Source organism: Pristis pectinata, chromosome 8 (genome assembly GCF_009764475.1).
Source record: "Pristis pectinata isolate sPriPec2 chromosome 8, sPriPec2.1.pri, whole genome shotgun sequence".
Taxonomy (NCBI): Eukaryota; Metazoa; Chordata; class Chondrichthyes; order Rhinopristiformes; family Pristidae; genus Pristis; species Pristis pectinata.
In genome coordinates, this window is record NC_067412.1 from 20,454,999 (window position 1) to 20,474,903 (window position 19,905).

The 19,905-nt window shown below is 38.0% G+C and overlaps 1 protein-coding gene across 1 annotated transcript in view; it reads right to left on the minus strand.

Moving 5' to 3' along the window:
- The window catches only part of LOC127573488 (transmembrane channel-like protein 7), a 50,793-nt gene that overhangs the window by 8,896 nt on the left and 21,992 nt on the right, over positions 1-19,905 (minus strand). Inside the window, exons 7-13 of the mRNA XM_052021762.1 lie at positions 18,003-18,150; positions 14,737-14,910; positions 11,020-11,177; positions 8,702-8,819; positions 7,340-7,437; positions 5,153-5,336; positions 711-841 (exon numbers count right to left, since the gene is read on the minus strand). Of these exons, the coding sequence (XP_051877722.1) occupies positions 711-841; positions 5,153-5,336; positions 7,340-7,437; positions 8,702-8,819; positions 11,020-11,177; positions 14,737-14,910; positions 18,003-18,150 (1,011 nt within the window). The remainder of the gene's footprint in view (positions 1-710; positions 842-5,152; positions 5,337-7,339; positions 7,438-8,701; positions 8,820-11,019; positions 11,178-14,736; positions 14,911-18,002; positions 18,151-19,905) is intronic.

Genomic DNA, 19,905 nt, shown 5'->3' on the forward strand with positions numbered 1-19,905 from the left:
GAAGTTAAATACCTTTTAATTAAAGCATAAGTTTTTATTTTAAGTTTCTGAATTTTAAAACAAACATACACAATGTTGATAACTGCAAGTATTACAGCTAAAGATGAACAATTGCAGTAAGTTTCATGGAATCATACAGCATGGAAACAGGCCCTTCGGCCCAAGTTGTCCATGCTGACCAAGATGCTTATCTACACTAATCCCATTTGCCAGTGTTTGGCCCATATCCCTCTAAATCTTTTCTATCCATGTAATTGTCCAAATATCTTTTAAACATTATAATTGTACCTGCTTTTACCAACTCCCTGGCAGTTCGCTCCATATACCCACCACCCTGTGTGTGGAAAAACTTGCCCATCAGATCCCTTTTAAATCTTTCCCTTTCACCTTAAACCTATGCACTCTAGTTTTAGAATCCCCTAACCTGGGAAAAAGACCATGATTATCTACCCTATCTATGCCCCTCATAATTTAATAAAGGTTAACAGTTTTTCTTGATGAATTTCGAGACAAAATTTCCTCATATTTTAAAAAGTAAAATAGGCTTTTATTTTTATTTTGTCAAAACTAATTAAAGGAAAATTTAGTTCCTGATGCAAAGATCATCTCCCTACTTTAGGCAGTTGCTCAAGCCATGATTTTAAGCAAAGGTGGTGTCATGTGGTGCAGGAAAACTATGTAGCAACAATGAAATGACATCAAATACTTACACTGCAATACTGAAGAGTATAGGAACACAGGCTAACGGAAGCCCAATTAACAGAACTGCTAAAAAGAAGAAGTTAGAACTTGATGCTCGAAAAGGTCTGGTGGAAGGCCGACAGTTGTTCATCAAAGAAACCTGAAATATTCAGAAGGATTACTGTTTTGCATGTAATATTTACTTATTATAACAAAAGGAGGCCCTTTGGCCCATGCCAGTCCCTAGCAGGGCCACTTCCCCTCTTCTTATTTCACACAGTCATACAGCACAGAAGACCGTTCTGCCCACCATGTCTATGCTGCCCATTGAGTACCCATCTATGTTAATCCCATTTTCCAGCACTTGGTCAATAGTCTTCCATGCCTTAGTGAATGAAGTGCTCATCCAGATAATTATAAAACATTGTCAGAGACTCTGGCTCCACAAACCCATCAGGCAGTACGTTCCAGATTTTAGCCACCCTCTGTGTGGAAAAAACCTCTTGCTTTAGACACCTCTCCAATGGGGAATCTATCCATGCTTCTTATAATTTTGTATACCTCAATCTGGTCCCCACTCAGTCTCTTCTCATCCAAGCAATAGAAACTCAACCAATCCAGTCCAATCCAATCCAGTTTCTCCTCAAAACTGAAATGCTCCATCCTACACAAGATCTTAGTGAATTTCTTCTGCACCCTCTCCAGTGCAATCACATCCTTCCTATAGTGTGGCGATCAGAACTGCACCCAATACTCCAGCTGTGGCCTAACCAATACTTTATCTGCTTGTACCATAATCTCCCTGCTTTTAGCTAATGAAGTCAAGTATCCCGCCTTCACCACCTTATCTACCTGTGTTGCCACCTTCAGAGATCCTTGAACTTGTATATGAAGGTCCATCTGTTCTTCACTATTTCCACAGAGCCCATTTATTTTTCACATTCTAACTTTACTTATCCTGCCAAAATGCATCACCTCAGGATTAAATTTCATCTTCCAATGCTCTGCCCATCTTACCAACTCATTGCAGTTGTTTCCCTCAGAATTTTTTCTAATAACTTCCCTACCACTGATGAAAGACCCACAAGCCTGCAATTACCTGGCTTATCCCTGCTTATATTCTTGAAAAAAGGTACCAGTTTGTTGTCCTCCAGTTAACTGGCACCTCACCTGCGGCCAGCAAAGGTTTGAAAATCTATGTCAGAGCCCCAGCAGTCTCATCCCTTACCTCCCACTGCAGCCTGGAATACACCTCATCAGGTCCTGGAGACTTACCCATGTTTATTAAGCCTGCTAAGGCATACATCTCCTCCCTTTTAATGGTGTGTTATATTATTTCACCTCCCCCTCTCTGAATTCTCCAACTAAATGTCCTTTTCCTTAGGATGTAGTTGAGATCTTAAAGGAATATGTATCATCTGCATTCATTATGGCTCCATACACAGATTGCCCTTTTCCTCCCTAATGGACCCACTCATTTCCTGGCTACCCTCTTGCCCTAATATACTTCCGCAATTCCTTAAACTTGTCCATTTGTGATACTTCATGTCCCTTCTTAATTTCCTTGTTTAAGCAACCCCTACAATTTCTATATTCCAGTTGTCCATCCCGTTTTCAGTTCTCCATACCCTGCCACACACTTCTTTTTTTATCCAACTCTCAATATCCCTGACATTCAGAGTTCCTTGGATTTGTGATCCTTGCCCTTCATCCTAAAGGGAACACATTGGCCCTACACTCTCACTATTTCACTTCTAAATGACTCCCATTTGTTGGACGTAGGCTTACCCGCAAGAAGCAACTCCTAGTCTACTTTGCCAGATCCTGTCTTATGATACTGAAATTGGCCTTCCCCCAATTCAGGACCTTTATTTCCAGTCCATCCCCATTATTTTCCATAATTACTTAGACTTATAGTCACTATTTCCAAAATGCCACCCCCACCGACACTCCAACCTTTTGCCCTGCTACATCCCTATGTCCAAAATAGCCTCTTATCTTGTAGGATTATCTACATTACTAGCTCAAAAAGGTCAGCTGGATGCATTAAAAAATTCCATCCCCCCATGTCCCAGTTACTGTTCGGAGGCCTGTAATAAAGCAAAGTGATCCCCTGTTTATGTTTCTAAGCTTAACCCACATGGTCTCCTTTGAGAAACCTGCCAGGATATCCCCCCTCCTTAACTAATATTGCAATTCCATCTCCCCTTTTACATACCTCATCCCATCATGCCCAAAAATTCTATACCCTGGTATGTTGGGCTGCCGGCCTACCCTTTCTGCAACCATGTCTCTGTGACTGCAATATCATCATATTCCCATGTGCTAATTAGCACTCTGAGTTCATCTGCCTCACTACGTTTATTAAAGCAGGTCCTATTTACCCTTGCGTTCCTCCCATACACAGACACAAACACCTACAAATGTAACTCCAGGATAGGAAAGTCAATAAATTTTATTCAAGCCCTTGGGTATGGCACCAAATTGTAACATTGTTAACACAAACTAAACCAAGACGAGTTAATTAAACCAGGAATCTTCCTAGCCCATTTCTTTACCCACCTTTATTTGTTTTCCTCCACAACATGTAAACTGCCATTGAACATTCTGTATGTCAAGGAGCTATTTTAGGGCAATTTTTGTTTTTTTGTTAAAACTGCCCCAAATTACTATTTAACAATCACTTATTGCATTAGTGTGAACCTTCAACAGAAAGCCCAAATCAAATTTCACGAAATCCATCACAGAAAACCAACTGACCTTCACTTTAGTAGCTAAACTAATGACCGTATTTAGAACATAGAACAACACAGCACTGGATAGGCCATTCAGCCCACGATGTTGTGTTGATCTTGAAGCCAATTTATACCAAATGTCCTCCTCCTGTTTATCATCCATATCTATCCTTTCATGTTCATGTGTTGATAAAAAAACCTCTTAAACTCCACCAAACTGCCTGCTTCCACTACTACTTTTAGTAACCCATTCCAGGCACCTACCACGATGCGTAAAAAACTTGCCCCTCACATCACCTATAAACGTCTCCCCTCTAACCTTAAAAGCATGTCCTCTTGTGTTTCTACCCTGGGGAACAGATTCTGACTGTCTACCCTATCTATGCCTCTCATAATTTAAAAAAACCTCTATCAGGTCTCCGCTCAGCCTCCGACACTTTAAGGAGAACAACCCAAGTTTGTCCAACCTTTCCTTATAGCTCATACCCTCTAATCCTGGTGAACCTCTGCTGCATCTTTTCCACAATCTCCACATCCTTCCTATATTGGGGCGACCAGGTCTGCACACAATACTCCAAGTGTGGTCTGACTAAAGTTTTATATAGCTGCAGCATGACTTTCTTACTCTTATACGCAACACCCCTACCAAGAAAGGCAAGCATTGCATACGCCTTCTTTACCGCCTTATTCACTTGCGTAGCCACTTTCAGTAAACTGTGGACCTGGACCCCAAGATCCCTCTGTACCTCAATGCTCTTAAGGAGCCTACCCGTAACAGTATACTTTCTCCTTTCATTTGACCTCCCAAAGTGCAACATCTCACACGTGCCTAGATTTAACTCCATCTGCCAATTCTCTGCACATATGTGTAACTGATCTATATCCCACTGTATTCTTTGGTAGTCCTTTACACTGTCCATCACTCCAACAATCTTGGTGTCATATGCAAACTAGCTAATCCAGCCATCTACGTTTTCATCCAAATCATTGATATACATCACAAACAATAGAGGTCCCTGCACTGATCCTTGCAGAACACCACTGGTCAAGGACCTCCAGCCAGAATAACAACCTTCTACCCCTACTCTGCCTGCCTTCTATGAGCAAACCAGTTCCGGATCCAAACTTGCAATTTACCCTGGATCCCACGCATCTTTATCTTCTGAATCAACCTACCATGAGGAAACTTGTCAAATGTCTTATTAAAATCCATGTAAATAACATCCACTACCTTACCCTCATCAAGCACCTTTGTCACCTTCTCAAAAAACTCAAATCAAATTTGTAAGACATGACCAGCCCCACACAAAGCCATGCTGACTGTCCCTAAGCAGGCCGTGCCTTTCCAAATGTGCATAAATTCTATTTCTCAGTATCCTCTCCAATAGCTTCCCTACCACTGACAAGAGGTTCACTGGCTTATAATTACCTGGATTATCCCCATTTCCTTTCTTAAACAAAGGCACAACATTTGCGACTCTCCAGTCCTCCGGGACCCCGCCTGTTACTAGTGAGAACACAAAGATCCTAGTCAAAGCCCCAACAATCTCCTCACTTGCTTCTTTCAATATTCTGGGATATATGCCATCTGGCCCTGGAGACTTATCCACCTTAATTTCTTATCATTTACATTAGTAAGGCAGGAATAATTCAGTACAAATTAAAGTTAACTCCCTCTATAATTGCAAACATCAATCTGATTTGTTTTCATTGATACATTTGGTAAAATAATTTACCTTTTTGATGTAAAATATAGCAAAATATTTGATGGTTGCTATTCCAGGGAGCAATGGTGAATAAAATGTTCCAATCCAACAGATAGTCTGACCATATACAATTTCTAACACATTTTGCGGAACACTAAACTGTTGTTGCCCCCACCATGTGAAAGGTGGGAAAGGGCAAAAAGTCACAAGTAATCTGAAAAACAAAAAAAAAATAGATTCTTCATTAAAACACATTGTTCAATAACCTTAAAATAAAACTAATTGGCGATATGTGTATTAGGAAGATTGCTAATACATTACTTCCATCAGATTTAGAAATTACCCACAAATAGAAAACAATGTGTTGTAATTAGCAGTTTAAAGCAATGACATGATTTTATAATGAATAACATGTTTAAAATAAAATTTTGTAATTAAATTCATGAAGAAAATAGACAAAACTAATCGACTAATTTAGCTTACTTTCAAAACTTTCAAACTGAATCAGTAATAAATTGAGAGCCACTGAAATATCTGTTAAACTTCAATGATTTGAGCAACAAATCATAACATGAGAGGGTTCAGCAAATTTCTCCATATCTACAAAGTCCACACAGAATTAGGCTAGAAATTCATAAACAAAAATAATCCCTGAAATATTGCTGCACATGGTGAAGGTAGGGGGCTGGGACACCAGATCCTGTTGGTGTATTTATATTCATGTTCCATCCTTGTGCAAGAGCCTATGCACGTCTGAATTGTAAATTTTGTTCACTTCCCTATTAACATACAGCAAGTGCAGAGGGATCTGGGAATATATGTGCACCAATCATTGAAAGGGGCAGGGCAGATTGAAGATATGACTAAAATAGCATACAGGATCCATAAACAGAGGTGTTGAGTATAAAACATTTATTAAACACTGGTTCAGCCACAACTAGTGTCCAGTGCTGCGAAGTTCTTTAGAAAGCGTGCAGAAAAGAATGACTCCGGAGATGAGGGATTATACATGTTGACAGACTAAAGGAGCTCTCTTCTTTTCTTGAAAAGAGACTGAGAGACAATCTGATGGAGGTACCCAAGATCATGAAGGGTCTAGACAGAAAAGATAAAACTGATCCCATTGGCAGAAGGGTCAAGAACCAGTGGACAAAGAATGAAAATGAGAAGAAATGTTTTAATGCAATAAATGCTTAGGGCCTGGGCTGCACTCCCAGGGATGTGATAGAGGCAGATTCATCTGTGGCATTCATTGCGGAGCTGGTTAAGATCTTGATAGGAAAGAATATGCAAGGGTCTGGGGAGAAGACAGTAAAGTGGGACTAGCTGTAGAAAATTAAGTGCAGAGTCACAATGAGCACGGATTTCTAGTTTGTCTGTTTCAGCTATGGACTGTAGGTAATTGAGTAGTGATTTGTCTGTGCCTGCAGAATGGTTCGGACACAGGAGCAAAGGCTGGTTCATGGAGAAGAGCCCTCAAAGACTCTGTAGGAAGGGGCACACCTCTGGTAAGTTCCACTTCTCTTTGGAGCCTCTGCTCCTGGGTTTGATCCCCTTTGCAGGCACAGAGAAATTACTACTCAATTACCTCCAGTTCATAACTAAAGCAGACAAATTAGAACTCAGTGTTCACTATGACTCTGCGCATGACTTCTTGTATCACCATGAGTAAAGAAGTGCTTACATGCAACTCAATCCCTAAGCTTGCAGTTGATTTTTGATCTCATTTAATAATAGATGCAGGGCATTCCTATGTTGGTAAATCCTGTTTTCTCCTGCATGGCATCGGGTGTAAATTACCCACCAGTGAATCAATTCTGGCAGGGAGCCTGCAGCAGTGCAATGCACAGAGATTGACCCCATGCATGGTCTGTGGATCAGGGCTTCATTATGCCTAGAGGTAGCCATTCTAAAATTTTATTAAACTTAATGCATGCTATTGGTTGCTTTTCTGATTTTATGAATTATTTTATGCTTCAAAGTAACTGCACAGCATTTAAACTACACATGATTGAATTTTTAGGCATTAATCTCAGGAAAAATAAACATGGCATTGTGAACTGCAAAAGATCAAACAAAATTACTTACAACTGTCAACAATAAAACTAAGTGTTTTTAAATGAAACAAACTCATGAACTACGAAGATGTTAGGTTTAATTTTATATTAGTTCACAATTCTGAATAATTTGAAAGGGGGGAGAAGAGGAAGAGCTTACTTTCTGGGAAATTCCACGAACAATGTAACAACAGCAATTATAATCAGGTCAAATATCATCAACTTGTACATTTCTTGTCCTATTCGGGTTTCCCAGCACTGAAAAACATAAGCAACTATTAATCTTATGTTTAGTTATAGTAAAAGTCATTAGTTATATGGGGTTGTAATACTTGATACACTTGACCTCATCAACAACGAAATATAATAATAAATAGTATATTCTGCACTCCTTACAGAAGTTATGGTCATTCTCTGGGCCAGATTTATTCTTGAACAGGTTCCCCTCCCTGACTTCATTTGTTTTATTGTGTTAAACCTTGATCTGCTACAAGTTCATCCATCCCTGATCTGCTACAATTTCACCCATCTAGTATATTGAGTTACTAGTTAATACAATTTACTATTTTCTTAAATCGGTCATCTTCAAGCACATTAGATATTGTGAATCTTAGTTTACTTATGAATTCTGAAAATGCGCTGAGGTTATTTACTGCATTGAGAAACTCAGTATTCTATCTCATGCTGAGGTGCAATCTGACATGTTAATTTACATTTTTCTTCTGCTAATGTTACCACAATTTGATGAGTTCTCCCCATTTTAGTTTAATAGCCACAGTAAATTCCAGATGTTAACCTGGTTTTTCACAGAATCCTATCTTTGTTTGATCCTCCATTGTGTCCCTCATATGCAAGATCACCCTCCATCTTATATCACTTTAGCATTCCTGAATATTTTGAATTCAAAGCTTATTTGCAAAGTATAGAAGCCTTTTGAGAGACCTCAATGATTCCCCATCTGGCAATTAGTTTTCAGACTTTCATGATATGTTTCAGTATTACTGTTGGCAGAGTTTGTTTTAAACAAAAGTTACATAAAAAGAAACATTTGATAATATATTTGTTGCAAAAGAAGCCCAAGGAAAAAAAGCATATTTTGCAGTGCAGTACAAGATAACTCCTGTAAATGCACAAATTAAACATGAAGCAATGGTCTTATGTAAAATGTCATATATTTTGTCCATTCATTAGATAAAAAAATTAAAGCAGATAGTATAGCATTCCTGCAAAGATCTCCAAAATAATTGAACAACTATTGACCCTGAAAGTTGTTCTCAAAATGCGCAATGGTTCATATTGTAACTGTTCTTAAAGATGTACATCAATACTTATACTTCACCTAGGAGGACTTGTATTAGAATGCAGTTTTACTCTGATGGTACTAATCTTGAAAGATGCTTGTGATGATGGCACAATTTATCCTTCTGTCCCCTCTTAGTGACTCATGATAATTCAACTTCTCAATACCTCTAAAACTATATACAAATTTATTCCATTTTTTAAAAAAAGTTAATTTACTCACTGGGTACAATTTATGGTTGTATCCACAAGGCTTGCATTCTCCACCATCGCATGTTGTAATTTGTGACCATAAGCTCACCAAGAGAACAATAATATTAGCCAATCGTACAAATACGGACCTATAGAAATTTCCCATTAGTAAGCTTCAGTTTGCTGTTCTTGTACGAAGAGCATGAGGAGAACATGAAACAACACGGAATAAAATTGGGTTCTGAAATATCCGTGACCAACTTTGAAAAGTTCATGATCTATCTTTGTTGCCGATACATGCTTTGCTAGTCTACTTAACCTTTGCTTTAAAAGCAGTGCATTTATCTTCACATGACTTGTACAAGGTTCTTAATTATTTTCTTTCCTTGCAATTTTTGAGTATTTTTATTAAATATTTGGACCTACATACTTAAGCACCAAGGTTCAGCCTTTCTATATTTCTTTCTTTTTAAGTATTACTTCCATATCCTCAAAATGGTCATAACAGTCTGGTTCTATGTGCTTTTTCATTATATTACTCCTGTTATATCGATCTTTTTATGTCCCTTTTATCATGGACAGAATCTGATATTTTAAATGTGTTTTTAAGTTACAGCTTCCAAAATGGAGTTAAACTCAAAGTTCAACACAGTTCACAAATGTGTATTAATTTCAGATGGTGTGTCTGAACCAGCATCCTGGAGGTAATAAAAGATAATTTTTTTTTAAATCCATAGAATTATATTGAAATTAACACACTGAATCAAGCCATTTGGAATAATCAATTTGTATTTGTTATTCCTTTTAATTATCTAATAAGGTATTCATCAAGTTGCAGGTTCTTTATTTGTACTATTGCACAAATATGTTACTTTGTTTGAATTAAATGACTCTGATAATAATTATTCTGTCTGTTTCACTTTAGTAAAGAAGAAATGAGTTTACTTTGCCTCATTTCTGAGACATTTGGTCTTCCTTCTAATTGTTAAAGACACATGCATCTGGTCAGATCTCATGGGGATGACACTGTAACAAGATTGCCCACAAATAAGTAAGCTACTCAAGACAGCTAAAATATCTGACATTCAGCTTGAGAAGGTGTTCAGAGTTGACACAAATTTATAACATAGTTGGCCCTCCTACACCTATCTTCCCTTGAAGTGTTATTCTTTGGTCTTAGCTTTTAACAACGTCAAATCAGACCAACTGAATAAAAATACAATTCTAGGCTATTAGGAACACTGGAACAGAAGTGAACCTCATTGACACTTAGCTATCAGTTAGATTATAATGATAAGTACCTCAACATCTTGTAGCTGACCTGGCTCCTTATCCCTACTTAACAAATACTACCTTTTGCAAGCAAGTGCTTCCTGACTTTATTTCTAAATGACTTAACTCCAATTTTAAGATTACGTGTTTCCTTTCTGGATTCTCCATCAAAGGAGATAATTTATCTATACTTGCCCTATAAAATTATTTCAAAGACTTTGATCAGAGCATTTTTTAAATACTAAACTCAAAGGAATACAAGCCACATTTATACTACCAAAAACAAACTAAACCCTGGTATCACTTTGGTGAATTCACGACATATCCTCACCATAACCCACCACCCCAAAGCCACTGCATCTTTCCTGAGGTTCAGTTCTGAAAAGTGAATCCATTACTAGAAAGTCTCACCAAGGCTCTGCATATAGAAATTTCAATTCCACATTTTTAATTTCCACCTCTCTTAAAATAAGGGATAACATTTCATAAATCCTTTAGTGCCAAAGGACCATCTTCTATTGATTTTCATTTATGTATGGCAAATTTAGGCTTATAACTCTATTTCGTTCATCCAAGTTATAGACACTGACATAAATGAAAAGCTAAGACCCGCAGAAAGTACTCAGAAATATGAAGCTATTGTCAGCTCATTTCACCAACATACAAAAGCTGCAGGTGGAGTGTGTTTTGCTTGTACTAGTTCAAGCAAATGTGATTTGTTGCTTATTTAATTGCTAAATTACAGTTCGAGAAGATTAACAATGCAGTTCTTCACGAATGGATTTTAAATAATATTTCATAAATGCCTGCAGGTCCAACAAATTCCATGCCACAATAAAATTCTAGATGTTCTTTAATGATTGTTCTTGAAATAATCTGCAGAAGATTTCAAAATTAAATGCCATCAACCTGGTTTTATAATAACTGGAACATGTCAAGGCAAATAATAGCAAATGGCAAGATCAACAGATACAAAACATGGATTGATGCCTCATTTTTAAGGTGCTTAATTGATTAACACAATGGACTATTAAAAAATCTACCTTGTTTAATTCAGATAAGGATATCCATACACACCTGAGAAGCATGAATTTGATCTCAAAGGCTGGTGAATAGTCTTCAAATCTGATTATACGTTCAAATAGGAGTGGAGTGATAAAGTTAGCTGCAGTGATCACAATAGAGGGCAAGTATTGAACTGTGAGATCGAATGTGAAGCTTCCAGCATTATTTTGCTAATAAAAATAAAAACATAATTAAACTCAGCACATATTATTGTAAAAATCTCAAAATGGAATTTAAGTTGGGGAACAGAAAATGTGGGATGGTAAACACCATTTATCTACCAGCTTGCAACAACAACAACAACAATTTGTATTTATGATACCTTTAAATGCACCTACATATCCTAAGACACTTTACAGCAATATTAATACAACGTGACACTAATCAAAAAAAAATAGAAAACTGCTGAAAATATTGGAATTATTTAGCAGTTCTAGCAGTATCTATGAAGAGAAAAATAGATTTGATGTTTCAGGTCAATGTGAGGTCTTGTATTTCTCTCTTCGCAGATATTGCCTGACCTGCTGAGTATTTCCAGCATATTCTATTTTTATTTACTGAAACTGCCACTCTGCTACAAAATTAGAAACAAGATTAGAATTAAACAAGAGCCTTAAAAGTTAAGAGAGGTAGAGAGATTTAAATAAGGGATTCCACAACCTATGGACTGGCAGATAAATGCATGGCTGTCAATGGAGAAAAAATTAAATTCAAGAATGATGAAGGGGCAAGAATTAAAGGAGTATAAGTATCTCAGTCCTGGAGGCCACCATGAAAAAGGGTACGGCTACAGAGGGATTTGAGGACAAGGATGAGAATTTTCAAATTGCATTATTCTTTAAACAAAAGCCAAGAAAGATCAGAAAGTAGAGGCAAATTGACTGAATAGAACTTGGTAAGAATTGAGAGATGGACAGTGGGCTTTACAGCAGGCATCAAGTTCCCCAAGTCATGATACTAAAGCCACTCTAACTGACTAAAATTATCTACCATCTGTTCAAGTTCATGGTTCTTTGCAGTTGTGTCAAATATCGAACAGATTGTGAAATGATCAAAGCTTAATTTTGTCACTGAACAGATAGGCAAAGCTACAAATAAATAACCTCAGGATTTACCTATCAGATCACTCAAAGCAGTTAGAACTGTAGAATATTTACAGAATGTTGCCTGGTATGCAATGTTTCAGCTATGAGGAAAGTTGGATTTGGTTTTCTAGGAGCAGAGGAGGCTGAGGGGGGGGCCTGATAGGGCCCTAGATAGGGTACTGAATAAGAAACTTTCCCCATGGCAGAGATGTCTAAGACCAGAGGGCATAGGTTTAAGGTGAGAAGCAAGAGGTTTAGAGATCTGAGGAAGAATGTTTTCACTTAGCGGGTGATTTTGACAATGCCTAAAAAAAGATTTACTTGTGATGCTGACTGGCCAGAATATTGGTGATGACTCCACTGTTCTTCCGAAAAACTGCCAGAGGACTTATAGCACACACCTGATACATCAGATGGAGCACTGGCTTAACCCTTCATCAGAAAGATACAAGTGCTGACAATATGGCATCTCCCCACTACAGTGCCAGAGTGTCCAAATGGATTTCTATGGTAAAGACTCTGGACTACAATGAACTTGGTACTTTCTGACTCAGAGATGAAGATGCTACCAGTTGACCCATGGTTGACATTGACATTGAGACTGCCCTTTCAGTCCACCTCTCCAGCTTAGGCTGAACCAGATCATCTGTAATCATCTATGTTGTATTGGTATTGGTTTATTATTGTCACTTGTACCGAGGTACAGTGAAAAACTTGTCTTACAAACCAATCGTACAGGTCACTTCATTACACAGTGCAGTTACATTGAGTTAGTACAAAGTGCATTGATGTAGTACAGGTAAAAAACAGTAACAGTACAGAGTAAAGTGTCACAGCTACAGAGAAAGTGCAGTGCAATAAGGTGCGAGGTCACAACAAGGTAGATTGTGAGGTCATGGTCCATTTCATTGTATAAAGGAACCGTTCAATAGTCTTATCACAGTGGGGTAGAAGCTGTCCTTAAGTCTGGTGGTACGTGCCCTCAGGCACCTGTATCTTCTACCCGATGGAAGAGGAGAGAATGTCCCGGGTGGGTGGGGTCTTTGATTATGCTGGCTGCTACACCAAGACAATGAGAGGTAAAGACAGAGTCCAAGGAGGGGAGACTGGTGTCCGTGATGTGCTGGGCTGTGTCCACAACTCTCTGCAGTTTCTTGCGGTCCTGGGCAGAGCAGTTGCCGTACCAAGCCATGATACATCCAGATAGGATGCTTTCTATGGTGCACTGGTAAAAGTTGGTGAGAGTCAAAGGGGACAAACCAAATTTCTTTAGCTTCCCGAGGAAACAGAGGCACTGGTGAGCTTTCTTGGCTGTGGCATATACATGATTTGACCAGGACAGGCTGTTGGTGATGTTCTCTCCCAGGAACTTGAAGGTCTCAACCCTCTCGACCTCAGCACCATTGATGTAGACGGGTGCATGTACACCACCCCCTTTCCTGAAGTCAATACCAGCTCTTTTGTTTTGTTGACATTGAGGGAAAGATTGTTGTCATGCCACCATTCCACTCAGCTCTCTATCTCCTTCCTGTACTCCAACTCATCGCTGTTTAAGATACGGCCTACAATGGTGGTATCATCTGCAAACTTGTAGATGGAATTAGAGCAGAATCTGGCCACACAGTCATGAGTGTATAGGGAGTAGAGGGCTGAGGACACAGCCTTGTGGGGCACCAGTGTTGGGAATAATCGTGCTGGAGGTATCGCTGCCCATCCTCACTGATTGCGGTCTGTTTCTTCTTGTCTGACTTCTTCCCTAAAGTTTGGAGAAACTAATTTCTTTTAGCATCCTATTTAACATATCCCTTTCCTCCAGCTTGTTCTACTGCTTGGTATAACACTACTGTTGTAAAATAATATATCCTCTAATTTCCCCTGGACAACACAGCATTACTTCTGAATTCTGTGCATGTGTTCTTGTTTAAACTTCCATCAGGTATTTTATAATAAAACCTATCATTCAATTTATTCTAGTTTTATTTATATAGATCATTTATTGTGCATCTCTTTCATGCTTTCAATTCTCACCAGTTATGTAGCACCTTTGAAATATCTCAAGGCACTTAAAATTAGACTTAAAGGAGGATCACACATGAAGTGAAAGGGGTAAGGAGCTAGAGTATTTTAGGGATGAAATTGTAGAGGTTAGGGCAAATGCTGCTGAAATCAAGGATATATGTTATTAAAACTAAGTGTGTGCAAAAAGGCAGTATTAGAATAGTTTAAGTGTGATGGAAAGAGAATTTTTATCATTCAGACCTCCCAGCATCCTAAAGGCTACGCACTTGTAAAGTTATAGATTCTAATAGTCCATCTCCCTTTGGTGTTATACATATTTGTATTGGGAAGTTTGAAATTGACTGGATCTGAAGAAATTACAGCCCCTTGACAAGCAAAGTGCATGGATATGATCAATACCAATACAATTCTGGTTTAAGGAACATACACAGACCTCAAAACATTCTACAAATATTCCATAGCGTCAGAACATTGTGTTATATTGTATTGCAAGAATAAACTAACTTCCAAATTATTAAAAAAGGTAAATCATCCCACAATTGGATTTTTATAGTCTAAGTAACAGAAAAAGTCATATCACTCGTATTTTCTTCACTTTGTGTCAAATATCAAACTGAATACTCACTGTGTAATGGAATTGTTGCGAGTAAACAGTGGTTCTATAAATGCAGTAAAAACAAACAGCCAGTATCAGTAAAACAAGCAAGTTCAAGAGAGCTCTTAGGAGGTAGATCTGGCATTTTTCCTTCTGAGTCCTATCTGCAATCTTCTGCTTTATTCTTTCTTCATCCAAGTCAGTCTATCACCATAAAAACAGAGTTTACTTAGTTTCTTGCCAGAAACGCTTTTTCCATTACAGATTGCATATGTGCCACTCAGTCAAAGGTCTTTTAGAAAAGTCAGCACTTAATAGAAATTCTAAAGCTTAAAATTTCAGTTATTGCCAACAAAAAAAAGATCTGATGAAAATTTTCATTTTCCATTGTCAGAGAAAAGGAGCTGAGAGGTGTCAGCAATGAGAGAATTTAATATAACAGCCTCGTTAAAAGCAGAATCATGTCCCAGCTGTTACTCCACCATTGAGAGTGGCAAATTTACTTAACCTTCAATATCCAGCCCACAAATGTTACCAAGAGGAGTGCACAGAAGTACGAGGGCTATTAAAAGGAGAAAGAGGACAATCACCTGTTTATATGCAGAATCAGATTACAAAAACTTTAACGATTGCGAATTTTCAGAAATATAGACAAAAATAAACAGGATGTCTGCCAATCGTAAAAGTAACTGAACAGATGATATGGGTGGTGAGTATCTTGTAATTCTTAACATTTTTAACACCCACAAGCAGCAATAGTGTTTGAAAAGATTTCAAGGATTAAATAATGCTGGAAACATGGTTTATTTCCACACCAACCTAAATGGAGATTTGAATGAGACAGCCAATATGCATAACTCCATAGCACATCACAATCAGGCAACAATCTACCAGTATTCAATGATGCTTTATCTCTGAGTTTTTATGTGAAAAGTGAAGAGGCTGCATCTATAACCTGCAAATGAAAGCCTGCAAAGATTATAACACTGGGATGCCAGCAGATACTTACACAAAATCAAACTTTTAATTAATTTAAGTAGGCTTCCTAAATATTTTCTTTACAAAAGGATAGGTTACCCAACGTCAGGAGTGAAATGTCACAGCTAGAGAAAAAACACAGTTAAAACATCATAACAAAATATTGAAAAACTTCTGTGACCCTAAGAAGATGTAACAAGGCGATTAGAAATGAACATAATGAATGTAAGCTTTTAGTTTCAGATAGGGAAAGAAACTGGTCCACTTAATGTTGATAGGTTATAATGTTTAGACAGGCTGATTAATAGTCAGAGCCAACACCTCTTAAAAATCAATTGCTTAAGTGTATCCTCCTAAAATTCATGAACTTTTATTTCTCACTGGTGAAGAAAGCTAGAGAGCCAATTTCTACATATACCCAGCATCTGCATATAATTTACCAATTTCATTCATACAGCACTGAGAGGGATGTACCAAGAGGATGCAAATAATGAGCCAGAGGTTATACCGTATGGTGAAACATAGACCATCAATGAAGACAACAACTTGGGAGAGGATGCTAAAGAATCTGTTATTCCTTTCCTTCTTGGGGGATGAGGATAGGGAATGATTGCCTTTAAATGAGGTGCTGTTCCTTAAGCTTAGTTGTGCTTTGTTGAAACAGTATAGTAGGTCAAAGAAAGAGATATTAGAGTGGGAACAATAATACATGGCACAAAAATATGAACTGTACATTAAAATCACAGACAGTACATTGGAGTAGACATCCAACTGGGCTTCTAAGTAATAAAATAAGTCCAGTTGCTGTACGAAATGAAGTCTGTTATAATCATCAGACCATCTTCTCAGAGGATGGGAGTGACAAAATGGTAGTATAGACAAGGAAACATTGAGAGGTAAAGTAGAAAGTAAGTTCACAGAACCGTTAGCATCTTGTGATTGTTGTTACCAACAAAATCTTTCCATCTAGAACCTCTGATCTGTACACACTTTAAGTAAGACTTGACTTTTTGTAACACTTCAGTCTCTCTGGATTTTCTGTCATCATCTGCCACATGGGATTTTTGCTTTCACTTAATTTTGTTATTCTAAATACATGAGGTAATTTTTATCCATTTAAACCTAGTTTGGTTTTGCTAGTCCTCCAGAATTTCAATGGTGGAATTGCTTCAGTGAAAAATCTATTTAATTAAGGTGGAATACTTTCTACTTTAAAATAAGCCTTGCTTAGAAGGCATCACAGCTTATTCTCCTAAATATCATGAACAGTGTCACAAAATAGTCAGAATTACACAGCCAAGCATCAAAATAACTCTAATGTGCACAAACAAGTTTGCAACTAGGTCTGCAGCATCAGTTTGGATTTGTCATTAGAGATTTGCTATCTAAAGGAACTCCCTATAATAGAATTATAAGGATCCTTGACACAACTGGGACTTGTGAATTCACTGGCAAGAAAATCACACCCAATAGTTCTGAATACCAATTATACCCTAGTAGAAAATACATGGTTCCCATTGATGCAAAGCTTTCAACTCTTCCTCTGAATGAGGAATATCCCTTATCGCAAGTTCAACTGTTTGATTATGGATGAATATGGTATCTTTAAATTGTTAACAATAGAACTCCCCCAAGAACAATAACTGCTTCTATTTAACATAGTTTAAAAAAGTGAGAAGCCAGTAATCATTTTAAAAAAATGTACAGCTGATAGAGTCATAGAGGATGGAAACAGGCCCTTCGGCCCAACATGTTCATGCCAACCAAGGTGCCTACTTCAACTAATCCCATTTGCCTGTGTTTGGCCTATTCCCCCCCCCCCCCCCCCCCCCCCCCAATGTACTAATAATGGACCTACTAATATTATCAGCCCACAAATCCTATGAAATGCAAATATACATATGAAAGATTTTTCAATATTTTAAGCTTCTCCAATTTTCCTTTTTTTAAGATAACACACTTCTTTTATATATAGATATGATTCTATATTATTGATGCCCCTGCAAATCTAACTCCAGAAACAAATTTTCGAGCAGGAAAGAAGCATGTTCTTTTATCATGACATTCACTCTGGTCAAGTGAAATTTCAGACTCATTGATTACCAATGATTACCAAATAACTATCAAAACTGGGAATCTTGTATCCTCCTTTAGCTAAAGATTGAATGCAGTTTCCTAGCTCAAACCACTTGAACAGGGTCCCAACTGAGATTTTGCAACTTTGTACTGCACAATACCATATCCTATACTCTTTTTGAACACTGCAACATTAGAAATTGGTGTTTTCCTGTTCTACAAGGGATCTAAAAAAATCTTACCTTCAGCTCATACTGAAGACTGCTATGTTTCAACTCTGCAGCATGTTCATCTGTGATACAAAAGTCCCAACCTGCAAAAATCTTATTACAAAAACTCTGAAATCGGTCTTCCGATCTGATAAAGCTTTGCTTGAAACCTTCCACTGCCCTGAAGGATTAACACAAAATAAAAGCTGTGATAGCAGTAACAAGAACAGAATGCATAAATAAGAAATAAAATCAGAAGCAATTAATTTGTTCTCTCGTCTGCTCTGTTACGTATGCACAGAGCAAGAACGACACCGGTGCAGTAGAATAAACGTCTTTACTGATCCATATTAATCAAAATACAGAAACTGAGCAACTTACAATTGTAGATCCACAAGAAGGTATGCAGAGACCTAAAAGCGCACGAGTCCCCGAAGTCCCGCGCCAAAAGTGAAGTTGAGCGCATCAAAGGCCATTGTCACTCTGCTAAGCAATTGGCCGGCCAGTCCAAGCATGCGTATAGGCATGTGCATGCGTACTGTCACATTCACGCCATCTATCTGCAGGATGATCGACTGACCAGCATGTGCATAGGTGCGTGCATGCGCATTCACCGCATCCGTGCGGTTTGTCCATACAGTTCATGCTCCACTATTCAATAATATCACAACTGACCTCTTATCTCAGCACAACTTTTCTACACTAACCCTACACCCCAAAATTCTCTTAATACCCAAAAAAAATCAATCTCTGTCTTGATTATACTCAAGTGATTAAGCCACCATTGCCTCTTGGGTAGTGATTTCCAAAGAAACTTCTTCCCATCTCAGTCCTGAAGAGCCAACCCTTTAATCTCAGACTGTGACCGGATTCTAAACACTCCAACCAATGGAAATATTATCTGGGCATCCAGCCAGCCAAGCCCCATAAGAATTTTGTACCTCTCAGCAAGATCATATTCAATTCTTTTAAACTCTATAGAGTACAGGTCCAGTCTGCTTACCCTCACCCAGGAATCAATCTGGTGAACTTTCATTGCACTCCCTCTATTGCAAAAATGTTGTCCTTTAGATAGAGAGACAACACTCATCTGCAACATTCTAGATTTGGTCTCACCTGGGCCCTATACAACTTCAGTAAGACATCTTTACACTTCCTCTTGCAATAAAGGCCAACATACCATTTGCCTTCAGAATTGCTTGTTATGCCTGCTTGTTAACTTTCAGTGATTCAAGTACATCTGGGTCCCTCTGAATGCCAACAGCTTTCAGACTCCCACCATTTAAAAAGTACTAAGCTCTTTTATTTGAAGAGGAAGATCTCACATTTTTCTACTTCATATTTAATTTGCCATGTCATCACTCATTCACTTTGCCTTCCTATATACCGTTAAGGCTTTCTGCATCCTCCTCACAATCCATTCTGATACTCAGTTTTGCATCACTAGCAAACACGGGCACACTATTCTTGATGCCCTCATCCAAATCGCTGATATACGTCATGAACAGCTGTGCCCATGTGTGCAGTAGACCCATTTATTCCTACTCTATGTTTTCCATCTGTTAACCAATCTTCAATTAGGGTATAACCTAAATCCATGTCCTCTAACATTGTTTGGACCCCCCCTTATCTATTCTGTTTGTCAAGCATAACTTTCCTTTCATATATTCATATTGATTCTGCACAATTCCATTATTATTATCCAAGCAGTCTATTATGACATACTTACAATTAGATTCTAGCATTTTCCCTACTACTGTTGTCAGGGCCACTGGTCTATAATTCTCCTTTTTCTTCTTCCTTCTGTAGTGGGATTATATTTTCAATCTTCCAATCAGTGGCAACCTTACAAGGACCTATGAAATTTTAGTGGATGTTCTGGCTGGCACCTTCCATCTCCATAGCCAACTCCTCCAAATATTTGGAATGTAGGTCA